This window comes from Crocuta crocuta, unplaced genomic scaffold, assembly GCF_008692635.1.
Source record: "Crocuta crocuta isolate KB4526 unplaced genomic scaffold, BGI_CrCroc_1.0 scaffold30, whole genome shotgun sequence".
Lineage (NCBI taxonomy): Eukaryota > Metazoa > Chordata > Mammalia > Carnivora > Hyaenidae > Crocuta > Crocuta crocuta.
In genome coordinates this window covers 13,361,905-13,376,171 of record NW_027528345.1, presented here as the reverse complement: position 1 = coordinate 13,376,171, position 14,267 = coordinate 13,361,905, and the positions used below count along the sequence as shown (strand labels likewise).

The window sequence follows — 14,267 nt, the reverse complement described above, 5'->3', positions numbered from 1 at the left end:
TGATTTCTGAATAATGTTAAGTGGGATATACTAGTAGACAATTTTTTAAATTTTATTTTTTAATGTTTATTTATTTTTGAGAGAGATAGAGAGACAGAGTGCGAGCAGGGGAGGAACAGAGAAAGGGAGACACAATCCCAGACAGGTTCCAGGCTCTGAGCTGTCAGCACAGAGCCCGACGCAGGGCTCGAACTCATAAACTGTGAGATCATGACCTGAGCTGAAGTCAGATGCTTAACCAACTGAGCCACCTAGGTGCCCCGTATTTATTTATTTTTAAGTAATCTCTACACCCTGAGATTAAGAGTTGTATGCTTTTCGGGGTGCCTGGGTGGCTTAGTTGGTTGAGCGTCCGACTTTCGCTTAGGTCATGATCTCACAGTTTATGAGTTCGAGCCCTGCGTCGGGCTCTGTGCTGACTGTCAGCTCAGAGCCTGGAGCCTGTTTCAGTCTGTGACCCCCTCTCTCTCTGACCCTCCCCTGCTCATGCTGTCTCTCTCTCTGTCTCCTAGAAATAAATAAAACATTAAAAAAAAAAAAAAGAGTTGAATGCTTTTTCCACTGAGCCAGCCAGGCATGCCACCACCCCCCGCCCATAGCCCTTTTTTAAAGGGCTCTCTAGGAGATACTGGTAGCCTTATTGCCATTCTTACACCCTGTCCATTCTCATTAGAAATCAGAGGACACTCAGGCATCAAATTTGGAATGAGAATGGGGCACCTGGGCAGCTCAGTCAGTTAAATGTAAGCGACTGACTTCAGCTCAGGTCATGATCCCGCAGTTTGTGTGAGCCCTGCATTGGGCTCCCTGCTGTCAGTGTGCAGCCTGCTTCAGATCCTGTGTCTCCTCCCTCTCTGCCCCTCCCCTGCTCACGCTCGCTCTCTCTCAAAAATAAACAAACAGGGGCGCCTGGGTGACTCAGTCAGTTGAGCGTCTGACTTCAGCTCAGGTCATGATCTAATGGTTCGTGGGTTTGGGCCCCATGTCGGGCTCTATGCTGATAGCTAGCTCAGAGACTGGAGCCTGTCTTTGGATTCTGTGTCTCCCTCTCTCTGACCCTCCCCTGCTCATGCTGTCTCTCTCTCTCTCTCAAAAATAAATAAAACATTAAAAAATAATAATAATAAATAAATAAACAGTAAAAAAATTTTGGAATGAGAATATAAAGACTGAAATTCTGACAGTCCTTGGAACTTATATGGCACTATAGTGCTTCTACAAAGATTCCACGTGATTCTTCAGCTGTCCTCTCATTCGTATAGCAGTCATCCCTGAAAGGAAGATAGCCAAAGGTCTTCACTCAGCATTCCTGTTGCATGGGTGAGTGAGGTATGGGTCCATGATCATGATAGAGTCAGGACATGATTTACATGAGCTACCACAGTGCTCTTTCCAGTAGATTTGTACCACATTTTACCAGCTATACGTTTTCCTATAAGCAACCCTTTGTTTATAGCATTTTGTGATCTGTTGGTCTCTTCTCCCCAGGAGGTGGCCCCAAAGCCTGTTGTGATCTCTACCCCCACACCTACCATCGTGCGCCCTGGCTCCTTGCCTCTCCACTTGGGCTATGATCCACTTCACCCAACCCTTCCCTCCCCAACTTCTGTCATCACACAGGCTCCACCATCCAACAGGCAACTGGGGTAAGTAAAGACAGCGAGGAGAAACAGCGAAGCCTGAATCTTTTTGTACTTGATGGAAAACAGGACTCTTTTTGTATACTCAAGGAAAACAAGTCAGTGAGATTGCCTCTCTGAATAAAATTTCCTGCCATAAACAGAAATCTCCTTTACTTTATTAGTAGACAAACAAGTATTTATTTGGAAATAATGCTTCCTTAATTTGGAGGTTTAATAATTCTTTGATCTAAAAGAACCTTCAAAACTTTAGAAAATTCATCATATTGGTGAAGGCCACACAGGGAAATATATTTAATTATTGGCCTCAACCTGTACAAGTTTTGTGGGGGCATTACTGAATGACAGGCTGAAACCCATTAAGTCTTTTTTTTTTTTTTTTTTTTTTTGGTGTTTTTCTCCCNTCTCTCTCTGCCACTCTCAACTGGCCAGTGCACAGGTATGAACTCTCTTTCTTATAAAGGACTCTGAGTTGAAAGCGTTCTTTGTTTTTCCCCTTTATTTTTTTTTTTTTTTTTTTTTTTGAGTCTGGTGTTCCCCTCAGTCCGAGTTAGGGTTCTTCGTCTTTGCTACCCCTAATTTTGTTTGTCTGTTTGTCTTCAATCCTGGCATGGTCCATACAGATTTCCTAATGAGAGGACTTGAGCTCCTGTTCCTAGGCACCCCAGGGTTAAGAGGTTGTTGTCTGGATTCAGCCTCTTAAAGCTTATTCACTGGACCTGCTAGGACAAATGTGAAGTGACATCTTTGGAGGCAAGGTAGAGCAATACTTGAAAAAGAACAAGAGAAATTTACTCACATTTGGCTATTATATGACAGAATTCAGCTTTGCAAAATGACAGCTTTGGTCCAGGTCCTGCCTAAGGCAAGACAATTTATACATGCCAGTGGTAGGGATGTTTGTTTAATTGTTCTAAAATCTTAATAGGATTAGCTTCCCACCCATTTGAATTCAGCAATGTTTGCTTAATTTGCAAAGTGTAAAGATCTTAGCATTTCTCTCCATCTATAAGGTAAAGTAAGTAGCACTCCCTACTTTTTCCACCTTTCTGAAGGTGTCAGGATTTTATAATGTTGCCCTATAGCTTCCCTTAACTAGAGAAGACTGGGAGATCTGCTGTAATTATAGGAGGAAGATCCCTAGGCAAAAGGGTCTGTATTATGAGCATTTTACTTCATGTCTCTTCTAGGTCTCCCACTGGCTCCCTCCCTCTCGTCATGCATCTTGCTAATGGACAGACCATGCCTGTGCTGCCAGGGCCTCCGGTACAGATGCCTTCTGTCATATCGGTGAGCTCTGTAGTTGGGGCAGCCAACCCTACCCGCACACTAATCCCTCCCTTCCACCTGAATGCTCATAAACACACGTGAGCCCCAGGGAAACGTGGGCTCTGGTCTGTATTAGTTGAGCGTGGCAGCCTGCCCAAACTCTTCACTAACCTCTGCCAATCCAGTACTGTGGAACACTAGACAAAGCCTCATCTGGACAATTGGCTCCTGGTCTAGGAGTTGGTCTTGCCAGCCTACTGATTGGTTGATTTCACTTGGCACTTAGCACCTCCCAAATTGCCCACCACTTTCCTCAAGATACAGCCCCAGTTTTTCCTATAGAAATTGTCGTAGCACCAAAGGATTAGATTCCCCTCCCTTTGGTGCTCCATGGGGGAAGGTATTTCCCAGGCTGTCCCTGTATGCCGTGTGGGCAAGTTGCACAGAACAGGCCCTGACATGCCAATCTCAGAAGCACTTCATTTTGGGAAGCTGTTGCCCTACCACTAGTATTATGTTCCCCTCTGGTTTTTCTTCCTTCTCTTGATCCAGCTGGCCAGACCTGTGTCTATGGTGCCCAACATTCCTGGTATCCCTGGCCCACCAGTTAACAGCGGCGGTTCCATTTCTCCCTCTGGCCACCCTATGCCATCAGAAGCCAAAATGGTGAGTACCTCCCCGCTTACGGCAATGTTGGCCCTTTCAAAAGAAATGTTACCAGTCTAGGTCTTTCAAGCGAGCCAACCAGAGAAACCTTATGGGGCTTGCAGAGCTAAAGATACTCTGTTGTGGGGTCTGGAGAAGAAAAGACCCTGATTCATGACTCCTATCTCCTCTCATCCACCTTTAGAACCTGGTACATAGACCATGGCAGTGAAAAGAGGCAGCACAGATTGTTTGGCATGGAATGCTTGCTGTTTCAGTTCCAGGGTGACAGATGGAGGGTGGATGAGTGGGCAGGAGAGCTGGCCAAGAGGTGAATAGCTGCGTAACCAGCACCTGGCCGGGTTCCAGAAGAGAGCTTTCATCTGGACTCTATTACTTCGACAACCCCCACCCTCCAACTGTGCCCAGGATGATAGCCAAGGAACAGAGTAGGCATTTTAGGGATCCAGGTGCACATTCTCCCTGTCATTTTCTTTTAATTTCTCCGTTAAGGGCAAATTGGCATGGAAATTTTAGCTATTTGTAAGATCAGTATTAAAATTTAAGCCCACTCTCTCACCCTTGATAGAATCTCACCCTCAACAAGCTATTTTTTATTATTGTTTCTCACAGAGATTAAAAGCCACGCTAACCCACCAAGTCTCCTCAATCAATGGTGGATGTGGAATGGTGGTAGGTACTGCCAGCACCATGGTGACGGCCCGTCCTGAGCAGAGCCAGATCCTCATCCAACACCCTGATGCCCCATCCCCTGCCCAGCCACAGGTCAGTTGGGTATTTGGATGGGGGAGCCTGCTGCGTCACCGTTACTCTGTATGTCATGTCTGTTTTTCAAAGAGCGGAAAAATTACAGAAGAGTGAATTTCAGTTTTCTGGGCATCTTCCTATGCTTTGGTTCTTGTTAAGTTGGACAGTAGCAAAGTGTGCACCATTCTTTACCTCCTTCTAGGTTATACTTACGTCAGGTAACACAGCACCATCACAAAGGGGGTTTCAGTTTTTGTGTTTTGGTCTTTTCTTTCTATAAACATGTGAATAATGTATCTGTAGAGCCCTCTCCAATGTAACAGAACCTCACTCAAACCACTTTGTGCACCAAAGGAGGCTCCCCTAGTCTCTTTCCCACTTACTAAGACTTACAAAAACCAGACAAACCAAAATCAAAAAACCAAAAACAGAACAAAAAAAAATGTATCTGATTAGGTTTTATAGCAAAAATTGAGTAATAACAATATATTAGTAAAATGTGATGTCAAGGGTGCCTGGCTGGCTTAGTTGATAGAGTGTGTGACTCTTGATTCTCAAGGTTGTGAGTTTGAGCCCCAAGTTGGATATAGAGCATCCTTAAAAAAATTTTTTTAAATACGTAAAATGTGATGTCACAGTGCGAAGGTGGCTCAGTAAACAAACAAAACACCTTTTCCTTATCAATTCCTTTTTATCACGGAGAAATGAAAGTCTTAATAAAGCTAGAGCAATCCCATTCATATACCCAGTTCTTTTCTCAAGGAAGCCTCAGTTTTAATTAAGTTTCTTCGAAAACTGAATAGGCCTTAGTTTTCATATTATCTGTGCTGGACAAGTGACAACAACCTGAGATCGGTTTCTTTGCCCAGCCCCTTTTTCCGATGTCCCCACCTGCTTTGTGAGTTACCACCACATGTCCTAACATTTAACGTCCATATGCCACCTTAAAGCTTGGCCAACAACAAAAGCCTTCACTTGAGCTTTCTTGTTGGAAGCTAAGCTCGCCCAACGTCCCATAACGGTGCTAGTCTTTGGAGACGATAAAGCAGCAGCCACCTTGCCCAAGCTGTGCTGCTTTCCCTCTTAAAATGCCATGGTGGTGCTCGGGTGGCTGAGTCGGTTAAGCATCCGACTTCAGCTCAGGTCATGATCTCATGGTCCATGGATTCAAGCCCCACATCAGACTGTGCTGACAGCTCAGAGCCTAGAGCCTGCTTCGGAGTCTGTCTCCCTCTCTCTCCATCCATCTCTCTCTCTCTCTCTCTCTCTCTCTCTCAAAAATAAATAAAAATCAAAAAAAAAAATTTTTAATTAAAAAACATAAGAAAATGCCATGACTTCTTTTTAGTCACCACTGACTCCTTTCCTTTCTCCTTCTTCTCTTCTTTCTCCTGGCACTCTTTCCCCTTCATTCCCTGCATGAGCTGCGGAGTTACTGTGAGAGAATAGGAGCCTGTCATTTCCTTTTCCCCATCCTCCTAGAGCATCGGTCTTTACGTGTGTTCCACTGAGCTCAGGACAGAGAAGAAATTGAAAATCTCAAGAGAATTAGTGTAAACTTACCTTAGTACAGTGAGAAGTGATGACCCAAGGCTCTGGCTCATTAAATTGAGTTTTAAATTTCCTCTCCATTTTTTTCTTTGGGGAGAGATAATATTAGTGTGAATAAATAAAATTATCTCTTAATCATTAATGGATAACATGATTTAATAAGGCCTGAAATGGAGTATAACATTTCTGGGCTTTTCTGTAAGCTCATGCTTATTCTCATGCAACTGGTGTAAGTTCTGGCATTTGGGAACTACTAATACAGATATTCTCTAATAGTACCAGATCCAGGAAGAATTTATTTTTGGCATTGTTTTACATTATATAGTTTCTTTTATACAGATGGCTGACCTTTCTACATTTTAATTTGGGCTACTTTTATAAAGTTGGTCTATCTTCTCTGAACACATATCAGCTAATAGAAAGGGAAGATGATCCAAAAGTACTTAGCGACAGAGGACATCAGCCTAAAATTTATAGACAAGAGGCAGTCCTGTGTCACCAGTTTGTAAAGGGTTTAAAGAATAATTTTTTGTTTAAAAGCAAACAGAACCAACAAGGTGGGGAAGGTGATTGCTGAGGATGATTAATAACTGATTATAAATAAGAATACATGAATTCATATCTCTCCATGATAGCCAGTATCTTGCTGGTAGTAAAATCTTTTCTCCTTTTCTGAAATGAATAGTATTTGGTTGTTTGTATATATTGCTTGTCCAAATCATTGATTCTCAGACATTTTTATTGCACAGTCTCCCTAAAAGTTCTCCTGGCAGCCAGTCCCCATTATGATTTCCCTGCCTGTAAGATTTTCTATTGTTACGAAACAAAAAGTGATGCTTGTTTCATCTTGTCCGTCTCAGAAATAATCAGTTTGCACCTGAGCTGTGGTTTCTCTGAGTGTGGGGCTGAGAAGCCTGGAAGGAAATGGGAGACCGAGTGCGGAACTCCTGCAGAAGAGAAGCTTAGGGGCATGGCAGTGAGACTCACTCTGATTGCAGAGACTAGTGCATCCCTTTACCAGAGCTTTACCAGAGCTTGCTAATCCACCTGACGTCAGGTCTCCTTGGGAAAGTGTTGACATTCCCTTCGAGTAACTTCTCTTCCTTCCTGGGCACCAGGTCTCACCAGCCCAGCCCACTCCTAGCACCGGAGGGCGTCGGCGACGCACAGTGGATGAAGATCCTGATGAGCGGCGGCAGCGTTTTCTGGAACGCAACAGGGCTGCCGCCTCCCGCTGCCGTCAAAAGCGGAAGCTCTGGGTGTCCTCCCTAGAGAAGAAGGCAGAGGAACTCACTTCTCAGAACATTCAGCTGAGTGTGAGTGGGTCCTGGATGATTTTGGGGATTGATGAATCTGGAAAGTGGGATTGAATCAGAAAAAAGTGAAACAATGAAAGATGATGATTCTTTAAATTAGGACAGATCCAGAAGATGTGCCAGGAAGAGTGCAGAAAGAGACTCTCTAACAGTCAAAATTAAAATGTCTTCCCTAGGGACTAGAAAAGACATTTACCATCTACTCCCAGACCTGCTGCTGGAGTCTGAATCAACCGTAGACCCATTTGGATAAAGGGAATTAGATTAATTGCCCCAGGTTACTTTAGGTCACAGTAAAATCTGACTGGGGTCGTGGAACACCCAAAGGGAAATGTATTTGCCCCAGATAATACAGCTTACTAAAAAAAAGAAAAAGCGCCACAAGCACAAATAGAAAAATTATAAGCCAGATATTTTCTTGAATATTACTGTTCCTTCTTTTGATTACTTACTAATCAAAAAATTTCATTACAAAGGTAGTATATGAATGTATTTATATATTTAACATATGTATACACTTTTGCACACAAAAAGATATAGAACAGAACCAAAGTTCCTCTTCAGCATGCCTTCCCCAGTCTTATTTTTTTCCTGTGGATAAGTTTGGTGTGCACCTACCAGACATGCATGTAGTTCTAATTATTTCTTCACTTATATTTTTTGTGGGGTGGTCAGGAAAGGACTGTGTGTTTGTCTTAAGTGGGTTAATAGTATCTCCTGGAGAACTGGCCAGGTGTATAGAGGATCTACTTCATTTTTTTAAATAGCTGTATAGTAGTACATCCTACAGTGTGGTTATATTATGAAGTATAGATATTTATAGTGTTTCTAATTTTTTGCCAGAACAGCAGTGCTATGGTAAACCTTGCGTGCTCTTGAGTAGGTAGTTGTTAAATAGATTCTTGGAAGTAGGCTTTCTTAGTCAAAGGACATATGCATTATTAATTTTGGTTTGATTCTATCCCCTAAATAGGAGTAATGTTTCTATTATAAATCCCTACTTTTCACTGTAAGCAGCTCCTGTCGTTGAATTCATGACTGTACTGGCCCTGCTGTCTTACGCCTTGCTGGATCAGAGGTCTCCTGGATTCAGGGGAGAAAATCCAGGCAGCATCTGTCCTCACTGTGGGGACAGCCCTGGAGGTTCAAGGGCGGAGGATGAATTTTCTTAATACTTTTTTCTTCCCTCCCTCTTTAGAATGAAGTCACGTTACTACGCAATGAGGTGGCTCAGTTGAAACAGCTACTGTTAGCTCACAAAGACTGCCCAGTCACTGCACTACAGAAAAAGACCCAAGGCTATTTAGGTGAGTGGCTCACAACCTGAGCAAGGCTGGTCAGGCAGTAAACTGCAATGTAATGAGCATCTGAATGGTTTATAATTTTATAACCCCATTGTAAATGTTCTTGGTGGGGGGGGGAGGAAAACCGAAAAGTGAACAGCCTTTCTGGAACAACCAGTCCTACAAAGTAATTTTTTTCAGAATCATATAGAGTTATCATACTTGGAGATAAAGGGTAGCAATATTCATTGGGTGCCTACTTTGTGTTAGGCAGTCTACCATCTGCCCAGTTCTCTCATGAAATAGATCTTGCCCCCATTGATACACAAGAAAATCGAACTCAGGATAGTCACGTACCTGAGGTTACACAGTTGGGGAAGTGGCAGAGCCAAGATTCACATCTAGGTCTTTCTTATACCAAAGACACTATCTTGGCCTCAAGAGAATATGAACAACAGATGAAGCATTGTCAATTGTTAAGCATTGTGATATGGGGGTATATTTTATCTTTGTAATGATGGGCTGATGGTGGATTGAGTCTGTAACCTACATGCACACATAAAATAGTGCTAGAAAGAGATGGTCATAGAGTCATGCTCAGGACAAGCACGGTCCTGAAATTCAAATTACTGTGAATACTTTGCTCATGGACAGTGAAAGCTGTCCTTTAGAAATTTAATAAATTCATAGAAATTTTGGCTATCAACTTTTGATATATTGAATTATTTTTCCACTGTCTTTATCATTTCGGAGCTGTGTTCCCATAGAAAAAGAGTAACCACATCACTCATTTTAAGCATCTCTATTTAAATTTTAATTTTAATATGTACTTCAGGATACATTCATTCATTAAGCAGATGTTGATTGAGCCTCTTCTGTGCCAGGCACTGTTTTACATGCTGAGGATACAATAGGAAACCAAATATTAGATTAAAATCCCTGCCTTTGAGGGGCTTATATTTTAGTAGGTGAGACAGACAATAAGCAAGATAAATAGGTACAATATACAGTATGTTAGATAAGAGTACGTGCTTGGAAGAAAAAAAACAGGAAGAGGAATATGAAATGTTGACAGCAGGGTGGAAATTTTCAATGATGTGGCTTTTGAATAAAGACTTTCAAGGAAGTGAGGGAGGGGCACTCCCAGGAAAGGCTCAGTCAGTCAAACATCCAACTTCAGCTCAGGTCATGATTTTGTGGCTTGTGGGTTCAAGTCCCACATCAGGCTCTGTGCTGGCAGCTCAGAGCCTGGAGCCTGCTTCAGATTCTGTGTCTCCCTCTCTCTCTGCCCCTCCCCTTCTCGTACTCTGTCTCTCTCTCCCTCTCTCTCTCAAACATTTTTTTTTTAAAAAATTATATAAAAAAAGAAGTGAGGGAGCTTGCTATGCATTTGTATAAGGGCAAAAAGTGCTGCCAATAGGAGGGACAGCGGTTGCAAAGACACAAAGTTGAAATGTGCCTGGCACATTCTAGGAACATCAGAGAGTTGGTGGAGAGGAGTTGGAGATGAAGTAGGGAAGCTAATGGGAACATTTTTATATAGGGCCTCATTGGTAATAGTGAGGACCTCAGCTTTTACTCTCTGTTGGGGACCATTTGAGGGTTTTTAGAAGAGGAGTGATGTGACTGATCTGATCTGTTTGAACAGAATCACTCTTTTGGAGAGTGCAGGAGTGCACAGGCAGGAGCAGCCAGTCCATTTAGGAAGCTTTTGCAGTCCTGTGAACAAGAGATGATGGAGCCTTGGACCAGGATGGTGTTAGTGAAAGTCGGGAGGAGGGGGTGAATTCAGGATGTGTTCTGAAGTTAGAGTGACCGGGTTTGATGATGGGCCAGATGGGGTGGTGTATCTGAGAAAAGAATAAAAAATTGCACCAAAAATTTGGGCCTGAGCAACTGCCAGAATGGAGTTGCAGTGAACCGAAGTAGAGGGAAGTGTAGAGAGAAATGGATTAGGAAGCATATCTGGAGCTCAGATTCAGACAGGCTGAGTTTAAGAAGCCGACTGGGCTTGGAGGTGGAGGTGTCAAGTGGAAGCTGGTTATGTGGCCCTGCAGTTCAGGGGAAAGGCTGAAGATACAACTCGGGGAGCCAGCAGCATGTACTTAGTTTTTAAAGCCACAAAATCGGATGAAATGTTAACTGTTATCGAAAGAGCACAGACAGGAAGAGAAAAGTAGTCGCAGGACCGAGCCCTGGGGTACTCCCAACAGTTAGAGGTCAGAGAAAGAAGAAACCCACGGATGAAGCAGAATGAGCCACCAAGAAAGTGGGAAGAAAATGAGCTGAGTAGTGGGTGTGCTGTTCTGGAAACCAGAATAAGAAAGTGGCTCAACAAGTTCAGTGATCAGCTATTTCAAATCTTTTTTGATGGGGTAAGGAAGGCAAGGACTGAGTATTCATCAGTATGAAATCTGTATATAGCAAGTTTTCTACTCCATCCCTGCAAGAACTTTTAAGAGGAAGTCAATCCGTTAAACTATGTATTTCCAAGGCCGTGTTTAGTTCCTGCTGTGTGGTGTAGCCATTGTGGTAGGTATTTGACAAAGGACAAATGACACACTGTCTCCACCTCTGAGGGGCTCAGAGCTATGAGGAGGTAAACGTGTCAACCTGTAAATAAGGTAAGCGTTCCCACAGTCCCTCACGTGGGAGCTTCCTGAGGACAGGCCTCTTGGCTTCTTCATTATATACCCCAGTGCCGGCACACAGAGGATGCTTGGTAAAACGATGGACAGACGGAGTAGATGAAATGTGCACTCTGAGAGCCCACGTGATAGAAAGGTTAATTTCATGAGTGCAACAGAGCAGGTTATATTTGAATCCTGAAAGAAGACTCAGACATTCATCAGGAGTGAACGAAAAATACAACCAGCTCTTACTAGCTTGCCCGTATTTATTGCACACATCTCTGTTTAAGCAGCCATAGAGGTTATGTGATGTTTAATAAAACTCGACTGAAGAACAACATGGAGTCACCTTTGTGTGCAGCTCAGCTCTGTGTTTATCATCACTTTAGGTGACGTGGCATAGCTCATAATACATGTTTGAGGCCGTTAATGCCTAGCTAATTGATATCAGGAGGGTCCAGCAGGCCTCTTTGTAGTTTGTTGCATTAACCGAACCTTGGCCAAGGACTGGTCATAACATCCTCTGAGTGCACCTTGATATTTATCAGGCTCACCTGTGGTGCAACTGCATGCTAAAGGAACATAAAAAAATAATGGAACAATTAAATTCTTGTGGGAATTAATCAGGATAGCTAAAACAAGAGATCTATTTTAAATCACCTTTAAAGACATGAATAAAGGAAAAGTGTTCCAATAGGGGTAATGAACTACACAAAGACCTAGAAGCCAGATGGTGTAATTAACATGTTGAGGTGTCTGCTTTACTAGGATAGAGAGATTAATGTGGGCCTGGTTCTTGCTTCCCTTCTCACAACTTCCCATTTCCCAGCCCCTTTGTGGCTTAGAAGCCAAGACCCCGGGAGGTTTCCCCCCAGAACGATGGGCTTCCTTTTCTTTTGGGCTCCTTTAGGATTGGGGCACAGGTGGTCCTGCTTGTTTGCCCATGCTGTTCTCTAACCACTTACTCTCTGCTCTTTGCCTTCTTCCCTGGCAGAAAGCCCCAAGGAAAGCTCAGAGCCCACGGGTTCTCCAGCCCCTGTGATTCAACACAGCTCGGCAACAGCTCCCAGCAACGGCCTCAGTGTTCGCTCTGCAGCCGAAGCTGTGGCCACCTCGGTCCTCACTCAGATGGCCAGCCAAAGGACAGAACTGAGCATGCCGATACAGTCGCATGTGATCATGACCCCACAGTCCCAGTCTGCGGGCAGATGATGCCTCCCCTGGTGGAGAGGTCCCCAGCCAGAGCTCGCCCGCCCGAGAGCCAAGAGAGATGTCATCTTACCCCTTCCATCTATCTGCCTTGGACGTGGCAGTATGGGGGGAAGATTGTGTGTTGTGAGTAACGGACAGAAGTGGGGCTTTTCTCTTCAGCCACATGGTCATGTACATTGACACCTGTACTAAGAGCCTCCCAGCCCCGGAGCCACATAGATCATCCCCAAAGGGGGCAGTTTCTGATGTACCCACAGCCAAAGGCCTTTCTAGATGGTCCGAACAATCACCCCTGCCTGTGCATGTATACCTGTCTCTTAACACTAACCCTTGCACTTCTAGGTTTTGGGCTTCTCAGTTCCCTCTCTTCCCGTGAAGCCATGGCTGTTAGCTTCCTGTTCTTAGCAGCACGCCACTTCCTGCTAGGTAAAGGGAGGCTAATGTTGATGGCAGGTCACCCGAGGGCCCGCCTCAGCCACCCCATAGGCTCAGGACTTTGTCTCCCTTTAGCTGCTTATCTTATCCCCTTTTCCCCTTCCTGAAGTCTAGTTAAAACATTCACTTATGGCGAATGTGAAGTTACCTTTGATACATGAATTAGCAGTATTTTCCAGCTCCTCCATAAACTTTAGTCCTTCTCCCTACCTGCCACCAGGAGAACCTCAAAAACAAAAACAAGCAAAAAGAAAGAAAGAAACCCCAAGAATTCTAGTCCTTTTTCAACTATTTCCAGAGCTATTTGGGTATCTCGCTTTGTGTCTTGAGTTTTCCCAGTCTCCAGGAGGGGCCTTTTCCGCCTCCCACTAAGTCTTGGCAAGATCAACTTGTGTGGCCTTATTAGCTCTTGCTTGTTAGTGAAAAGGGAAAGCACCCCGAGTGTGACTGGCCGATTCCTGCCTCCCCAGCCCGCCCTCCTGCAGCTGTCGTTAGGGCAGGCAGGAACTGCATAGTTGAAAGCTCGTTCTGTCAGGTTACTGAACTGATTCTTTATGTTTTACAAGAGTTTACTGGCCAAAGCACACATGTTCCATTTGGTCGTCCGTCACTCCTGTCTCTCCCTCTCTGTCCCCCTGTGTCCTGCCTCTGTCTTCCTTCTTCAGATGCAGCCTTCCGAAGCTGCTGTGTAGGGCACGCTCACACTCCCTTGCTCTTCTCCCAGCCTCACGTGTCTGTCTGCTTTTCTGGGCTAGGGTCTTCTGTTCACAAGCGCCCCTCACCCTGGATTCCCCCCTTCTGTCTTACACCAGGCTCCTAGGCTAGCCTCTGGTCCCCTCTGCTCTGCAGCATGTCTTCAGCCCTTCCCTGCTCTCTGCCCCCTAGATGCAACGCGTCCCCAAAGGCCCAGCCCCAGGACTCTGAGACATCAGAGCCAGGGTCCTAAGTGGATTTTCTCGAGGGTCAGGTAGGATGGGGAGGGGCAAGAGAGAGGAGGTGCAGTACTGATCTCAGCAGAACAGCCCTGCTTGGGGAAGGTCTGGCCTGCCTGGGAAATTGGTGACTATTGCTCTCAGCCATTCTTACTTTGAGGAGTTCGGTTGCAGGGGGAGAAATTCATCCCTCGTGTCCCTCTTTCTTCCCCATGAAGACTTCCGATCTTCCTTTGGCTCTGAATATGCAATTTCTACCAGGGCCACAGGAAGTGATACAAAGCCAGAGGCCTGTGGATAGATAGGTCAGCTTTAATAGCCTGTCAGTATGAATCCCTTCCAATTGTCCCAGAGCCACCTCCTGCCATCTGCCCAAGCCAAGAATGCCCTTTTCTCCCTCTCTCCTGCCTCCATCTTAAACATACATACAAAATAACTGCCAGCTTCCTTCCTTAGTTTGTCTTCCAGAATTGGCTGTCATGGGGGAATCAGGACATCTAAGCTAAGAGAGTCCCATCTTCTCGGAGTGCTATACCGGTGAGCCAGTCAGGTGATGTGTTCCACTGCATTTGTTTTCCTTCCCCCC

The 14,267-nt window shown here is 44.5% G+C and overlaps 1 protein-coding gene across 2 annotated transcripts in view; it reads left to right on the top strand.

Moving 5' to 3' along the window:
• Positions 1-12,603, top strand: part of LOC144222811 (cyclic AMP-dependent transcription factor ATF-7) — an 82,279-nt gene extending 69,676 nt beyond the window's left edge. For both annotated transcript variants that reach the window (XM_077753498.1, XM_077753499.1), the window contains exons 6-12: positions 1,489-1,646; positions 2,831-2,930; positions 3,462-3,575; positions 4,188-4,340; positions 6,992-7,189; positions 8,388-8,496; positions 12,097-12,603. In XM_077753498.1, coding sequence (XP_077609624.1) covers positions 1,489-1,646; positions 2,831-2,930; positions 3,462-3,575; positions 4,188-4,340; positions 6,992-7,189; positions 8,388-8,496; positions 12,097-12,314 — 1,050 coding nt within the window. In that variant the 3' untranslated portion in view covers positions 12,315-12,603. The remainder of the gene's footprint in view (positions 1-1,488; positions 1,647-2,830; positions 2,931-3,461; positions 3,576-4,187; positions 4,341-6,991; positions 7,190-8,387; positions 8,497-12,096) is intronic.
• The last annotated feature ends 1,664 nt before the right edge of the window (positions 12,604-14,267 follow it).